Source organism: Bos mutus, chromosome 24, assembly GCF_027580195.1.
Source record: "Bos mutus isolate GX-2022 chromosome 24, NWIPB_WYAK_1.1, whole genome shotgun sequence".
Lineage (NCBI taxonomy): Eukaryota > Metazoa > Chordata > Mammalia > Artiodactyla > Bovidae > Bos > Bos mutus.
Genome location: NC_091640.1, coordinates 61,314,391 through 61,331,692, shown reverse-complemented (window position 1 = coordinate 61,331,692; position 17,302 = coordinate 61,314,391). Strand labels below are relative to the sequence as shown.

The 17,302-nt window shown below is 44.8% G+C and overlaps 1 protein-coding gene across 3 annotated transcripts in view; it reads right to left on the bottom strand.

The window, feature by feature from the left end:
- Positions 1 to 17,302, bottom strand: part of PHLPP1 (PH domain and leucine rich repeat protein phosphatase 1) — a 230,366-nt gene that overhangs the window by 62,304 nt on the left and 150,760 nt on the right. For all 3 annotated transcript variants that reach the window (XM_070362033.1, XM_070362032.1, XM_005910191.2), the window contains exons 5-6: positions 8,799 to 8,945; positions 7,431 to 7,661 (exon numbers count right to left, since the gene is read on the bottom strand). In XM_070362033.1, coding sequence (XP_070218134.1) covers positions 7,431 to 7,661; positions 8,799 to 8,945 — 378 coding nt within the window. The remainder of the gene's footprint in view (positions 1 to 7,430; positions 7,662 to 8,798; positions 8,946 to 17,302) is intronic.

Below are 17,302 nucleotides of genomic sequence, written 5' to 3'. Positions count from 1 at the left end.
AGTTAACAGAGGCATCTTATTTATTTCATCAATACTCATTGAGCATTTATTGTGTGTAGGTCCGCAGTGAGAAAATGTTCTAGTTCCAGTCTGCTGATGAACACTTTACACATATGACCTTGAGCCATCACCTAAGCCTCCAGGAAGTCTCATTCTAACCTGGACACTGGGGCTGACACCTTCCTTGTCCCACACAGCGCTGAGCAATGAGGGGGACGCATGTGCCAGTATTATGCACATGAGAGGGGCCACGGAGACGGGACAACCACGACCCCAGGCTGTGTGTCAGTAAGAGACGAATAAGATAAGGGGCATGCCGACAGATTTGGTAATTCAAACCACACATGCTTTAAAATATGAAGCCAAGAGGATCCAAGTCTGTGATCAGTGTCATGGTGGTGGTTTAGTCGATAAGTCATGTCCAACTCTTTCGTGACCCCATGGACTGTAGCCCACCAGGCTCTTCTGTCCATGGGATTTCCCAGGCAGAAATACTGCAGTGGGTTGTCATTTCTTTCTCCAGGGGACCTTCCCCACCCAGGGATCAAACCCGTGTCTCCTGTGTCTCCTGCATTGGCAGGCAGATTCTTTACTGATGGAGCTACCAGGGAAGACTGACCAATGTCATAAATGATGTATAAAACATACAGAATGGTCAAAAAAAGATGCTATGGGAGAGGAAGGATCTCATCTGAACCCCAAGAGCAGTCAGAGTTCATTGGACATAAATGGGAGAAGCAAGGAGTCCATGAGGAGGAGCTGAATGGCCTTCAGACTCTCGGGCTGAGGTTCACGTGTGTGCGCAGGGGCCCCTCAGGAGCGCACACCGAGTGAGAGGAGTGAGAACACGGACACGAGCTGGGCAGGTCCTCACCATTTATCAAGCACTGGGCCTGCTGTGCGCCAACACTGCGGGTTCACGGACACACGCTTCCCTGGCAGCTCAGACGGCAAAGAGTCTGCCTGCTGTGCAGGAGGCCCAGGTCCGACCCCTGCGTCTGGAAAATGTCCTGCAGAAGGGCATGGCAACCTCCTCCAGTCTTCCTGCCTGGAGAATCCCATGGACAGAGGAGCCTGGTGGGCTACAGTCCATGGGGTGGCAAAGACTTGGACACAGCTGAGCGACTAACCCCTTTTCACTACAGAGACTAAGGCTGTATAAATGAGAGTAGTGCTCCTCTAGTTACCTAGGAGGAAGGACCTATTTTCCAAACCTCTGATCGCTCACAAAAGGACAGGCACACACTAGGACACAGCGCACCACACATGCGGCTCGCCACGTTGAGTTCGCCAACACCCAACCTAATCTGCTCCCTTTACGAGGTGCGTCTGCTTACGTGGGTCTACGTGAATATTGTGGCAATGGTGAATGTTTCCAAGATATTAAGTATCAATTACTATATGTATCTCTTTGTTTAAAACAAGTTGCAAACAGTTGGTTTGCTAGCACATGCTGGAGGACTGCACTCTGGACAGAACCAGACTTAGAGCCCCATCCTCAAGGGATGCACAGGCTAGGGGCCTGAAACCAGAAATGAGAGCCTAAGTATCTTGAGTTAGAGAACTAAGGTTCTGAGTGAGCCTATGAGAGGCTGTACAATGGTAGCAGACAGCGCAGAGAGGAGGCAAGAGCAGCAGTGAGAAGAAAAAGTAAGGGCCAGAGAGTGAGACTGGTGCCCAAGACGAACTGACAGCATCTGGGAGGCACACTAGAAAACACAGTCACAAATCTTGTGTCTGGATAACCAGTGGAGCTGGAAAACTCAGCAGGGGCCACAGGACTGGAAAAGGTCACTTTTCATTCCAATCCCAAAGAAAGGCAATGCCAAAGAATGCTCCCACTACCGCACAACTGCACTCATCTCAGACACTAGCAAAATAGTGTCTTGAAATTCTCCAAGCCAGGCTTCAACAATGAGTGGAGAATTCCCAGATGTTCAAGCTGGATTTAGAAAAGGCAGAGGAACCAAAGATCAAATTGAAAACATCTGCTGGATTATAGAAAAAGCAAGAGAGTTCCAGAAAAACATCTACTTCTGCTTCATTGACTATGCTAAAGACTTTGACTCTGTGGATCACAACAAACTGGAAAATTCTGAAAGAGATGGGAATACCAGACCACCTTACCTGCCTCTCGAGAAATCTGTATGCAGGTCAGGAAGCAACAGTTAGAACTGGACATAGAACAACAGACTGGTTCCAAATTGGGAAGGGAGTACCTCAAGGCTGTATATTGTCACCTTGCTTATTTAACTTATATGCAAAGTACATCATGTGAAATGCCAGGCTGGATGAAGTGAAAGCTGGAATCAAGATTGCTGGGAGAAATATCAGTAACTTCAGATATGTAGACGACACCACCCTTATGGCAGAAAGTGAAGAAGAATTAAAGAGTCTCTTGATGAAAGTGAAAGTTCAGTTCAGTTGCTCAGTTGTGTCCAACTCTTTGCGACCCCGTGGACTGCAGCACACTAGGCCTCCCTGTCCATCACCAACTCCCAGAATTTACCCAAACTCATGTCCATTGAGTCGGTGATGCCATCCAACTGTCTCATCCTCTGTTGTCCCCTTCTCCTCCTGCCTTCAACCTTTCCCAATATCAGGGTCTTTTCAAATGAGTCAGCTCTTCACATCAGGTGGCCAAAGTATTGGAGTTTCTGCTTCAACATCAGTCCTTCCAGTGAACACCCAGGACTGATCTCCTTTAGGATGGACTGGTTGGATCTCCTTGCAGTTCAAGGGACTCTCAAGAGTCTTCTCCACCTGCTGCTAAGTCACTTCAGTCGTGTCCAACTCTGTGTGACCCCACAGATGGCAGTTCACCAGGCTCCCCCATCCCCGGGATTCTCCAGGCAAGAACACTGGAGTAGGTTGCCATTTCCTTCTCCAATGCACGAAAGTGAAAAATGAAAGTGAAGTCGCTCAGCCGTGTCTGACCCTCAGCGACCCCATGGACTGCAGCCTTCCATGCTCCTCCGTCCATGGGATTTTCCAGGCAAGAGTACTGGAGTGGGGTGCCATTGCCTTCTCCATCTTCTCCAACACCACAGTTCAAAAGCATCAGTTCTTCGGTGCTCAGCTTTGTTTATAGTCCAATTCTCACATCCATACATGACTATTGGAAAAACCATAGCCTTGACCAGACGGACCTTTGTGGACAAAGCAGTGAAAGTGAAAGAGGAGGGTGAAGAAGCTGGCTTAAAACTCAACATTGAAAAAATGAAGATCATGGCATCCAGTCCCACTATTTCAAGGGATACAGATGGGGAAACAATGGAAACAGTGAGAGACTTTACTTTCTTGGGCTCTAAAATCACTGTAGGTGGTGACCATGGCCATGAAATTAAAAGATGTTTGCTCCTTGGAAGAAAAACTATGACAAAACTAGACAGCATATTAAAAAGCAGATATTACTTTGCTGACAAACGTTTGTCTAGTCAAAGCTATGGCTTTTCCAGTAGTCATGTATGGATGTGAGCGCTGGATAAAGAAAGCTGAGCGCCAAAGAATTGATAATTTTGAACTGTGGTGTTGGAGAATTTTCTTGAGCGTCTCTTAGACTACAAGATCAGACCAGTCAATCCTAAAGGAAATCAGTCCTATAGGACTGATACTAAAGCTGAAACTCCAATACTTTGGCCACCTGATTCGAAGAGCTGACTCATTAGAAAAGATCCTGATGCTGGGAAAGATTGAGGGCAGGAGGAGAAGGGGACAACAGAGGATGAGATGGTTGGATGGCATCACCGACTCGATACACATGAGTTTGAGTAAGCTCCAGGAGTTGGTGATGGACAGGGAAGCCTGGTGTGCTGCAGTCCATGGAGTTGCACAGAGTCGGACACGACTGAGTGACTGAACTGAACCAATGAAGTGGTGCTATCGGCAAAAATAGGGATCCATGGGAAAGAACTTGCTGAATAAAGAAAGTAGTCATTTATAGTGATGTGGATGAACCTAGACTTTGTCATACAGAGTGAAGTCAGAAAAACAAACATTGTATATTAACTTATATATATGGAATCTAGAAAAATGGTACTAATGAATCTATTTGCAGGGCAGGAACAGAGACACAGATGTATAAACAGACTTGCGGACACAGAGACGGGAAGTAGAAGGTGGGATAAACTAAGAGCAGCACTGACATGAGCACTGCCACGTGTAAAATGCGCAGCTAGTAACCGCCGCACGCAGCTGGGAGACTGCTGCGCGCAGCTAGTAACCGCCGCGCGTAGCTGGGAGACTGCTGTACGCAGCTGGGAGACTGCTGTACGCAACTAGTAACCGCCGCGCGTAGCTGGGAGACTGCTGTACGCAGCTAGTAACCGCCGCACGCAGCTGGGAGACAGCCGTGCGCAGCTGGGAGACTGCTGCAAGCAGCTAGTAACCGCCGTGCACAGCTGGGAGACTGCTGATAGCCCAGGGAGCTCTGCGCAGTGCTCTGTGATGGCCTGGGGGTAGGGTGGGGCAGGGGGCGGTGGGAAGGAGGCTGAAGAGGGAGGGAACACACGCATACATACAGCTGATTCGCAGCAGAAACTAACACAACATCGTAAAGCAATTATACTCCAATTTAAAAATACATTAAAAAAAATTAAACTCTGTTTCACATGTAATTTGGTTAAGTGTGTCAAAAGATGAAAGCAAGGCAAAATTATCCTGCTGGCAGCTGAAGTGGAATTGATCCTAAGACGAGAAAGAAGGGTTCGAGCAAGATGAAGAGTGTTTACCATGGAGACGGTAGGTAACGATGGGGTCCGGTGAGCACAGGCGACCAACCCTCAAGGCAGAGAACAGAGAGAGGAGTGATCAAGGAGAGAAACATAACATCCAGAGTTTGGAGAAGAGTCGAGAATATTCACTACACCATAGAAAAAACAGTATCAGTCTTAAATACGTCAATGTGAGAAAAAGAGTAAGATTAAAAGAAAACTGATTACTTTTAACTTGATGTACTGTTTCCACCTGAAGGATCAGAAATGCAATCACTAGAATCAGCCCTCGGCTCACAGGGACTGAGTGAGATCCCTCTTAAGTCACCCCACTGGCTTCAACATAAAATATTAAGGCAGAATCACAAGCAAATCTGACCAGACTTCTATCTTCTCAGCTCAGCAGTCTGGAGGGAAGCAGTTACTCACGATCATTCAACATTTACAGTGTATGAAAGTCTATTCTGATTTCTAAATATCCTGTAACTGATCTCATATTTTTAAAAAGACCCAATTTGAACTAGAAATCTGAAGAATTTACAAAACTCTTAATAAGAACAGCTGCTTCCAAACAGATTGATCTGGTTTGGAAGCTAATTCATATCAAGGAAAATGATGTCTTCTCTAACATGAGGTAACTTACAAATCCTCTCTCATGCTTGTTACCAGAGAGCAATATGACCATTGTTACATCTCTGGGTGGCTTCTGATTTAAAAAGAGCTCAAATTCTTGAATACGAAGGTTTTCTAAACCCAACTGTGTGTGTGCCGTGGGTGCTCAGTCACTGCAGTCGTGTCTGACTCTTGGTGACCCCGTGGACTGCAGCCCGCCACGCTCCCCTGTCCATGGAATTTCCCAGGGAAGAATACTGGAGTGGGTTGCCATTTCTTCCTCCAGGGGATCTTTTCAACCCAGGGATCGAACCCACATCTCCTGCCTCTCCTGCACTGAAGGCAGATTCTTTTGCCACTGAGCCACCACTCAGAGGCAAATAAGGTTAACAAATTCAGAAAGAAAGTTAAGAATACAATGTGTTCAGCTCCCTATCCTGTCACCCTTCAAAAAGTTCTCAAAGTCAGATAAATTGTTACCATTTGGTCTCCCTGAACTAAGAATTGTATGTCTGCAAATTGCTAACACATCCCCAGGTGTGACAGCCTTTACTCTTTCAGTCTGAGGAAAGATAAAGCAAACCACTTCTCTGTGGGACTGGAATGAATGGGTTCCCTGGGCCACACTGGAAGAATGGAGATGAAAGTGGAGCAAAAGGCAATGCTGCTACTTTGTACTGATGAACTCTGACAGGCTTGAGGGAAGGTCTGGTGGAAAGTAGGCAGAAAAATAAGGAAAGAAAGTCCAAAGAGGGGAAAAGATGCCAAGAATGACAGCAGAGAAGGGTTCATGAGCAGAAGAGTTCTCACCAGGTAATGAGAACAACATGGAACGTTTGCTGAGGGAGAGGCATTTACTCTCTTCCTTCCCAAACTCTATGAATTACGTTGTTATTAACTGTAATCTAGAGATGAGAATACAGCTGCACAGAAATATTAAATATCTCACCTAAGATTTAACGTGCTCACCACTCCCTGGCTAATGGGGAAGTCTGTTGTTCAGTCACTAAATTGTGTCCAACTCTCTGCGACCCCATGGACTGCAGCGTGCCGGGCCTCCCTGTCTATCACCATCTCCCAGAGTTTGCTCAAATTCCTGTCCATTGAGTCAATGAGGCATCTGACCATCTCATCCTCTGTCACCCCCTTCTCCTCTTGCCCTCAATCTTTCCCAGCATCAGGGTCTTTTTCCAATGAATCAGCTCTTCACATCAGGTGGCCAAAGTTATTGGAGCTTTAGCTCCAATGGGGAAGTTACTTTCATTGAAAAATATCAAATTGGGCAAGTTAATATTAAGCCTTAAACCCAATATGCTGCTTTGCAGGAACTTAAAGCCCATCCACATGTAAAGTACATACAAAAATACATCTATGATGTAAGCGAGGATGTGTGGGTGTTTTCAGTTGGAGTTTAGTGTGATCAGAATTCAAAATGCAGGTTCCCCCAAAAAAAAAAATGCAGGTCCCCTGCTCTTGCAAAGGGGTGAGAGGGGAGGTTCTAGCCAAACTCAGGCCTAACAAAAGATGATGAGGGTTACATTTTTATAAAGAACAGTAAACTAAGGCAAGAGCCATCTGGATGGAGAGAGAGGAAATTAAACAAATTTAATAACAAATTTAATGAATATATTATATTAAGGAAGCCAAGGAAGGGGAAAAAAAAAAGAAAGGAGAGGAGCTCAATGATATCAAGTGCCTCAAGCCACAGAAAGGGAGGGATAAGGGAGAGCAAAATCCACCTGGCTCTCAGGAACATGATTTTCATTCACCATAAATAGCTTTCTCTGACTTGATGGCGCTACTAATTAAAACTGGGCTCAAACCTGCAAAATCAACTAAGACCTTTGAGATAGATGGTCACTCATTGATGAGGGGGAAAAAAAACTATAAGAAGTTTCAGGGTTCCCTCTGGCAGAAAACAGAAAAGTGGGTCCTAATTGCAACTAACCGGCTTGCTTGTCTAGACAGAAGAATGCCACCATAAGGGCTACGACCAACGTCCCAGACACAAGCCAACCGCTCAAACGTGCCACCAGAAGGGCTACAACCGACATCCCAGACACAAGCCAACCGCTCACACGGGACAGAGTTCTTTAAAGTGGTTACCTTAGATCCACATGCTTAATGTGAGGCATTTTTCTTAACGCCTGTAGCCGAAGCGTCCCCACGCAGTTCCCAGACATACAGAGCTTCTCCACAGCTGTCAGCTTCTGCAGCACCTCTGGAAGGTCAGTGAATTCATTGAAAGAAAGACCAAGATAACTAAGCTGATGCATGTTCTCCAACTCAGCAGGAAGGGTCTGGAGAAAGTTTCCATCCAACAAAAATGTCTGTAAGCTAGCAAAGAAAATGTAAGAGTTATAAAGAGAATGTATATACTTTACATCTTTATTATTAACATTCGAGTTGTGTAAGTATAGATCCTCTTACCAGAAAAAGGAAATATATTGCACTGTCCTTTGCAAAATGCTAAGGGCAGGGCCTGAGGTGATAATACACCAGAGAGAAAAGATCAGAGACAAGCATCTTAATCTTTTATTGAAAACTAAAATTATGACCAATTCTCTGAACCTGGATAGGCATAAATGGGAATACCACAAGCTGACTGCAATGTGAATCAGCCTAAATACTCATCTTTCATTGTTATTTAAAACAATTAACTTCTAAGTCTGACTTTTAAACATATGAGAAGATTCTGTACTTTTCTCCTAAAAGAAATGCAAATACTGAGATATCACTTTTCACCTGTACATCCATCCTTCTCTCTGTATAAATGGAAAGGAAAATGTATCCCATAGTATTTTCCTAATATTGGTAATAAAGATTTTTAGATAGTAGGATTAGGGAGCTTCTAAAACATTTATTGTTGTATTTGCTATAGTATTTCATAGTATTTATATTCCTGGTAAAGAACCTGCCTGCAATGCGGGAGACCCAAGTTAGATCCCTGGGTTGGGAAGGTCCCCTGGAGGAGGAAATGGCAACCACTCCAGTATTCTTGCCTGGAGAATCCCGTGGACAGAGGAGCCTGGTGGCTGCAGTCCATGGGTTGCAAAGAGGTGGACATGACTGAGCAACTAACACTTTCAGTTTCCTAATGAGCATGTGTAAGATTTTAAGTAGTTTCACTTAATAAAACTGGAAGCAAATACGTAAAAAAAACCAGAAACCAAAAAACTAACTTCTAAGTCTTAGAATTCAACGTTAACTCAGGAAATGAGAAAATAACCTCTCCTCCTATATTTAGACACATTCATCTGTAGGGATCACAGGTTCTAAACGAGGATATTTTAATTTTTTACAAGATTCTCAAAGAAGCTACAAAATGAACTCTACACAAGAGCATGATCTCTCGATTTGGGGCAGAGCTGTCTACGACCAGCACAGCAGGCTGACTAGCCTCCTGTGTGATGGCCCCAGTGCAGCGTCCTGGGCGGGGCCTCGGGGGGCCTGCAGGGAGGCTGGAGGACCTACTTGTGCATCGCTCCCACGGCGGCCGGGACGGCTCGGAGGGCATTGCACGACATGTTGAGCTCAGCCAGGGTTGGAATATTGCAGACCGCTAGTGGGAAGTCCCCTAAATGGTTGTTGGAAAGGTTAAGACTCTTCAACTTGGTGAACCTATCACAAAAACAAAACAAAGACCAATGTCACAGATGCGTAACAGCACATGACTTCAGCACAGCCTCAGAGATAATCTAGTCCGACTCTAATTCAGCGGAGCAGAGCCCTCACAGGGCGAGCCAAAAGCAGAGCTGGCAGTGCATCTTCAGATTCTAAGGCTGGTGCTCCACCTAAAAGATAAGGGTTCTATTTAAAACAAGCGTCACTCTAAAACAAGGTTGAGTATCTGAGGAGGTGAGTTTGCTGGAGTGAGACTTTCAGCTTCACCTTGGCTGGCTTAATTAACACCTGTGTGAGTAACAGAGAAGAAGGAAAAGTTCTTTAGGATTTCTCAGACAAGTCAAAAACCCAAACCTGAAATAATAAAAAGCCTCCTAATCTATCGAAACCACACTCTCTCTGGGGTACCCAGTTCTGCAGCTCCAGCTGAAGAACCGGCCGCCATCCTCGTCTCAGTCCCACGCTCGATCCTGCAGGCCACACAGCCTCCTGGAGGAGCTCCGCTCACCCCACTCTAACCACACTTTCCTCACTGCCTCTTCCTGCTGCTGTTGTTGAGTCGCTCAGTCATGTCTGACTCTTTGGGACCCCGTGGACTGTAGCCCACCAGGCTCCTCTGTCCATGGGATTCCCCAGGGAAGAACACTGGGGTGGGTTGTCATTTCCTTCTCCAGGGGATCTTCCCCATCCAAGGATCAAAACCATGTCTCCTGTGTTGCAGGCGGTTTCTTCACCATTAGCCACCTGGCAAGTCCACAGCTCTCTCCAGACCTTCTCTCCTTCCCTCCTGCCTACTGCACAGTCAGGCATCACAGATCTGGTCCTCGTCAGTCTCCTCTCTCTTTATCCTGCCTTCCTTGGCGCTGTTTCCCTGCTCCGTGGACAATGCTCTCTAAACTGTCACAGCCCCTCTCCTCTCCCCTGACCTGCCAACAGCACCTCCAGCCAAAACTGAACTTACCATCTTTATCCCAGACCAGCACTTCCTCCTATTCTATTTTTGTTAATGGCTCTTTCATTTTCTCAGTTGTCCAAGCAATTAAAGCAATTCAAGAAGTCATCTCTAAATTCTCACTTTGGTTCTTTGCCAACCTCTACACATTTTCTATTGAGAAGCGAATCTGATTAGCTATTGCATTATGTCAATTATTTTAAAAACTGGCCATGCCTAAAGTCTAGGCAAGGTGTACAATGCCTAAAACAGACACAGTATCTTAAAAATAAACTCAGTTCAATCCAGTCAACGTTTTAAAGAAACTGTCATATGACTTCTTTACTGAATTCTAAATACAAAATGTAAAGCTTTGCTCTAAACAGCTATGTACATTTTATTCTAGATAGAAACCTGACAATGTAAGTATCTGACAGGTTGACAGCGGTTTTCTTGGACGATGGAGTAACTCTGAAGTAAAAAACAAAGCTTAAGATAAACTTAAATAATAACTAAAAAATTTTGTATTTTACCATTTGACTCATTAGTCCTTCTTGAAAGAGAATGTTCATCCTCTATTCTGACTATCCATGATCTATGTGACACAAGCCAGAATTACAGGGTCTATTATTTCCAGCCCAGGAGTTCTCAAAGCAAAGTTGGGGGGCAATGGAAGAGGTCCTTAAAACCCACTCAGGAGGTTCTCAAGTTCAAAATTATGTTCAAAACAACACTAAGGTGTCATTTGCCTCTCGTCACTCTCCTTTCCTCCCAAATGTCCAGGGGAGGTTTCCCGACCGCACACATCTCTGTGATAGCACACATCTCTGTGACAGCACACTTGTTTAGGATCAGAAACAGACTTGAGAATCCAACCGTCTTCAACTAAGCCAGGATTTAAAAGATTTGTAACAACATAAAACAATGATATTCTTCTATTTTTTTGTTTTAGAAGGTAGTTATTTTTCATAAAAATATATATGTTATCAAGAATGGTATCTATTTGTTTTCTAAATTACTATATATTAAAAAATATTTTTCAGCTTAAATTTCTAATATAGTAAATATCAACAGCTTAATCCACAGAAATAAAAGCTGCTTAGGGTCCTCAATTTTTGAGACAGTAAAAGAATCCTGAGATAAGCTGCCAGATAAAATACACGGCTCCAGTTAAATTTCTATTTCAGACAAACAACAAATATTTTTTAGTATGTCTCAAATGTTGCATGAGACTTACCTATGCTAAAAAATATATATTCTTTGTTTTTCTGAAATTCAAATTTAACTAGATGCTTTTTTTCCCTTCTAATTCTGGCAACTTTGTCCTGAAATAGATAAAACTGCTGTTCCAGTCCAAACAAAAACAGTACCCTACTGTCTAGATTTGTTCCCTCCTTTGGTAGAACTGGCCACAGTTTTAAAATATGCATGAAATTAAACTAAACTGTTTTTTAAGAAGTTCCTCTATGAAGGAAAAAAATCCTGAACATTATCCAACAGAATATAGCACAAAGACTTCAGAAAGTGGAGAATGGAAGGATTACAATTCCAGTAATTACTCACGATGGAAAATGGAATCACTGGCTTTTGGAAAAGTATTTGTCAATAATGGGGGAAAAGATACATTCATCTATACAAACAATTTACTAGGACCACACCACTGCTGAGAAGAAAGGAAATCAGTAGTGAGCTGAATGAGTAAAAGGCAGCTGACAAACTTAAGTGGAAGAGAAAAGATAAATAATAATAATAACTACAGGCCAAGAGTCCCTATATAACAAGGAGTCCAGGCTCCCTCCCCCCACAGCTGTGCTGTCTGGCACAATACCGGTAGATCCAGGTGGTTCCTGGGCACCTGCAACAGGACCAGTCAAAACTGACGTGTTTCTCTAATCATAAAACACACACTGGATTTCAAAGACTTAGTACATGTAAGTTCTATCAATTTTTCAGAACTGATCATTTTGATTTTGTGGTTGTTCATTTGGTAAGTTGTGCCTGACTCTGCGACCCCATGAACTGCAGCACGCCAGGCTTCCCTGTCCTTCACCAGTGCCCAGGGTGAGCTCAAACTACGAACACTGCATCAGTGATGCCATCCAACTACCTCATCCTCTGTTGCCCCGTTCACCTCCCGTCCTCAATCTTTCCCAGCATCAGGGTCTTTTCCAATGAGTCAGCTCTTTGCATCAGGTGGTCAAAGTACTGGAGCTTCAGTATCAGCATCAGTCCTTTCAATGAATATTCAGGGTTGACTGGTTTGATATCCTTGCTATCCCAGGGACTCTCAAGAGTCTTCTCCAACACCACAGTTTGAAAGCATCAACTCTTTGGGCTCAGCCTTCTTTATGGTCCAACGCTCATATCTGTACATGACTACTGGAAAAACCACAGCTTTGACTGTACGGACCTTTGTCAGTAAAGTGATGTCTCTGCTTTCTAATAAGCTTGTCTAGGTTTGTCATAGCTTTTCTTCCAAGGAGCAAACTTTGTTCAGTGCTCATGCGGGGCTCCTCTGTAGGCCCACCCGCCCAGGACACTGTGCCCACAGCCCGAGCAGCAGACAGAGCCTGGGCCCACGGGATGTGGGGTCCTGGTCCCTGCAGGATGCGGGATGGAGCTGGAGGCGGGAGAGGAGAAGACTCAGGCCACTGAGCCGGGCTCCCCGGGCCACCAGAGCCAACACAGAACCGCTAGGAGAGCACGGACTAGACTGCCCCCAGTCCAATGCAGAACCGCTAGGGGAACATACTGACTAGACGGCTCCCTGTCCAACGCAGAACCGTTAGGGGAGCATGGACTAGACTGCCCCTCGGCTGGCACCACAAGCACCAGCTGCCTGAGTTCTTTTACATCAAGAGGTCCTGGTAATGAACATGGAACTAATGAGCCACCACCAACAGGAAGAGCTCGGGGAAGGTCAAAGGAGACGCCACGTCCTCCCACCTCCCAGAGTCCTCCTCTCTGGCATCCACCTTGGCCAAGCACTGCGTGGCCCAGGGCGGACTGGGTCAGAATGACTGGCCAGGGACAACCTGGAAGCGAATCCCATCACGAGGAAACCCGAGACCTCGAGCCACGCGGCAGAGCAGCTCTGCTGGGCTCACTGACCCCTCTGCTCTCCACCCTGGCGCCCCTCTCCAATAAAGTCTCGTTTTGTCAGCCCGTGTGTCTCCTCGCACAATTCATCTCCAAGTGTCAGATGAGAGTGTCAGGCCCTGGAAGGGGTCCCCCTTCCTGCCACAGAATCCCATGGGGTCTGGGGATTCTAAACTTGAATCCAAAGGTGGTCATAAAAGTTTGTGTGTGAAGGCAGGAGGAGATAATCTGTTTCAGTAACAGGTTTTAGTTTATTAGAATTCACACACTTAGCTAAGTGGTCTAAGGCCTCCGTCTGCATGCCTGCCCTGGAACCTACACCCTCCAGGGCTGAACCCAGTCCGAGCAACTGAAACCTCTCTCACTCCGGCCCCACCTCGCTGAGGAGTCCCTGCACCCCCAACTGCTTCTGGAAACGAACACAGCATGCAGTAGGCTTGTTCAGCCAACAAAGCATGATTGTTTCTGAGAACTCAAGTTCTTGATCAGAACACAGTAAAACCCAACTGTTTTGGAAACTCTAACCCTTCGTCTTCTTAGAGGTCCACCTTTTCTTTATGTCTAAGGAAAGCTGCCAGGTTATGCGCATCTGCTGATTCAAAAACCCCTCCCCAGGAAAGTAAGAAGGATCACCTAGGACCCCCTCCCTCTGGTCTCAAAGGAGTGACACAGACGCCTCAGGGCGACGATCAGCTAAGAGGGAGATGGGCGATCAGGAGAGGCCCGTGATCTTTCCTCCCTTTGAAAAAGAATGCAGAGGAGGGAGCAAGCTGACCCCACACCATTACGGAAGAAAAGACTAGAAATCTCTGTCTCCGACAAAATAAAAGATTTTTAGTTCTGTCACGCTAACAGGTGAGACAGGTAAGTAATCAAATGTGCACAGATCCAGATTCTAAAATAAAATTTGGCTGACTTTGGAAAAACACACATCTGGTGAAACAGCTTAAATAATTTTATTTTTAAAACTAACATTAACAGTTCTCAAACCATAAAATTAAATCCTTGAAAAGAAGTTACAGGAACTTCATTCATGTTCAATATAGGAAAGCAGAGGCAAATCCATGCATCAGACGATGGAAGATGCATAAAATTATTTTAAAGATGATTGTGATAATTACAGTTATCAGTTGATAATAAAAAGATTCCTTTTGATACTTTAGAAATTAAAAGGAAAAGAAGCTGTGTGTGTGTGTTTTTAATCTGTTATATGTATGGGCTTCCCTGGTGGCTCAGTAAAGAATATGTCTGCAATGTGGGAGACCAGGGTTTGACCCCGGGTTGGAAAGATCCCTTGGAGAAGGGAATGGCAACCCACTCCAGTATTCTTGCCTGGGTATACACACACAGGCCCACACACAGTGTGCCAAGGTTAAAGCAAGCTACTCAACACAGATACATCAGGACTTCTCCTCTCTCCTGCTTTCTCATTACATCTTATTAGAGAGTTAGAGGCAAACAGATATCGATTACTAATCATTCTAAGTCACAGGCCGAAGAATGGCCTCAGAGTAGTGAGTGGAAAGCACTCTTTCCACCCTCGCTTGCCCTACAGAGGGCGTCACTGTCGGCCCTGGAGGACGATGAACACTGTGAACTCTATGCACACTTACCTGCACACAGATTCAGGCACAGCCTGCACTCCCAAACCACTCAACAACCTGAGAAGTCTGACTTTACATTTACAGAGCAAACAAAACATTTTAAGAAAAGAGATATAACTCACGTTCGTTTGTTCTGTAACAGAGCTCAGAATAGGGAGAAGAAATCAAGTTAATATTCATCCACTCTAAGAAACACTGATCTTAGCTCTCCAAGTGAAGTTCCATGGTACAGTTCTGCATTGAGCAAATGGCGGTGGGCAGTGTGAGTGTTAACTCCGGTCTGACTTAGTCTGAAGTTTCCAGGCACACTTCTGTCTCCATCTCAGGTGTCACACAAGAGCACAATCAACTAAACACTCTTGGTCATCTACAGAGACAAAAAGCTTCTGATTGTGTTTTGTGAGAAAAAAATCATCAAGGCCCCTTGCAAACGAGGTATCCTAAAGGCCCTATAGCAAAATGCATGATGGTCTGCAAAGTGGGGGCCGAGAGGCGAGAGGGGCTCACAGGCGGGGACAGCAAACGCTGAGGGGACACGTCACTGCAGCCAGGGCAAACGGTGTTTCTTCCATTTGCGCTCCTGTGCTCACAGGAGCGGGAGACAGGACAGGAAGAAGGATGCTGCCTGCAGACACGAGACGCGCTCTGCTTTCCAGGGGCTCAACCTACTTCCCTTTCCTCTCTCTCTAGCTTCTCAACCATAACTCATCAACAGCAGGGCCGGAAGGGCACACAGCTTAATGCTGCTGTTGGAATGGCAGCCATTCGTTTTGTCCTCGCACGGGCCTAGCCTCCTGGTCAACCTAGACAGCACTACAGCATGCTTCGGCGTTACAGGCTTCACTTAACATTAAATGGATCTTGTTCCTCAGTCACTAAATTCCCAGCTAACATCTTCCAAACTACTCTCTCCAACAAATCATTCAACTCGACAAAAGCAAAGGGTGTTTAGTTTCTTACATTAACCCAAACGTTAACATGCATCATATTCATGCATCCAACTCCTTATATCTCTATTATGTATATTTATTGGATCATAGAGAAAGCAAGGGAAATTCCAGAAAAACATCTACTTCTGCTTCACTGACTACACTAAAGCTTTTGACTATGTGGATCACAACGAACTGGAAAATCCACAAAGATCACCTTACCTATCTCCTGAGAAACCTATATGTGGGTCAAGAATGGGACATGAACAATGGACTGGTTCTAAATTGGGAAAGGAGTATGACTGTATATTGTCACCCTGCTAATTTAACTTATATGCAGAGTACATCATGGCAAGTGCTGGGCTAGATGAATCACAAGCTGGAATCAAGATTGCCAGGAGAAATATCACAACCTCAGATATGCAGATGATACAGCTATAATGGCAGAAAGTGAAGAAGAACTAAAGAGCATCTCGACGAGGGTCAAAGAAGAAAGTGAAAAATTCGCCTTAAAACTCAACATTCAAAAAACTCAGATTATGGCATCTGGTCCCATCACTTCATGGCAAACATTAACAGAAAGGGAAAAAGTGAAGACAGTGACAGACTTTGTTTTCTTGGCTCCAAAAATCACTGCAGATGGTGACTGCAGCCATGAAATGAAAAGATGCTTGTTCCTCGGAAGAGAAGCTATGACAAACCTAGACAGTATATTCAAAAGCAGAGACGTCACTTTGCCGACAGAGGTCCTCACAGTCAGAGCCATCGTGTTTCCAGTAGCTGTGCATGGACGTGAGAGCTGGACCATGAACAAGGCTGAGAGGCAACGAACTGGTGCTTTCAAATCGTGGTATCAGAGACTTAGAGTCTCTTGGACTGCAAGATCAGACCAGTCCATCCTAAAGAAAATCAATCATCCCTGAATATGCACTGGAAGGACTGATGCTGAAGCTGAAATTCCAATACTTTGGCCACCTGATGCGTAAAACTGACTCACTGGAAAACACCCTTGTTGCTGGGAAAGACTGAGGGCAGTAGGAGAAGGGGACGACAGAGGATGAGAGGGTTGGATGGCATCACTGACTCAATGGACATGAGTCTGGGCAAACTCTGGGAGATAGTGAAGGACAGGGAAGCCTGGTGTGCTGCAGTCCATGGGGTCACAAAGAGTGGGACACGACTGAGTGACTGAATAACACCGGCAGATTTTAAAAACAGATCTACCAGCTGATTTCATTTTGGCCTCTAGAAAAACTGCCTGAGAGCAAGTACTCCTTAGAAAATGAAGAGAAGTCATGTTTTCTAAGGGTAGGAAAAAAAAGGCAAATAAATGTTCTGAGACATCACAGATGAGAAAAACAAATACACAAATGCTATCAATTCTCATATACCTCCCTGGCCTGGGCTTGCTTTATTACTATCATAGACTTGCTTAATCTTTCCTCCTTTCTCAGCCTCAATCTACCGACACTCAAAGATTTATATATAAGGTTCTTCCTGTGTCTGAGTTAAAGTAAGGGCTATATACAGCCCGTATTAATTTAGGAAATAAAACCAAATAAATAGCATGATGACTATCTGAGCTTTAGATCCACCTAAATCTTCAGTAAATTTCCTTCCAGGAACTAAGGGTACTGAGAAAGGAAAAACTAAGGCACTAGGAAAATATGACTGTAAAATAAAATGACAGCATGGTGGAAACAGTTCTATTTTTAAACACAATCTAAATGTGTTTAAAATGAGTGTCACACACTGCACTCATGAAGAGGAAACTGCATTTGTCTTACTCAA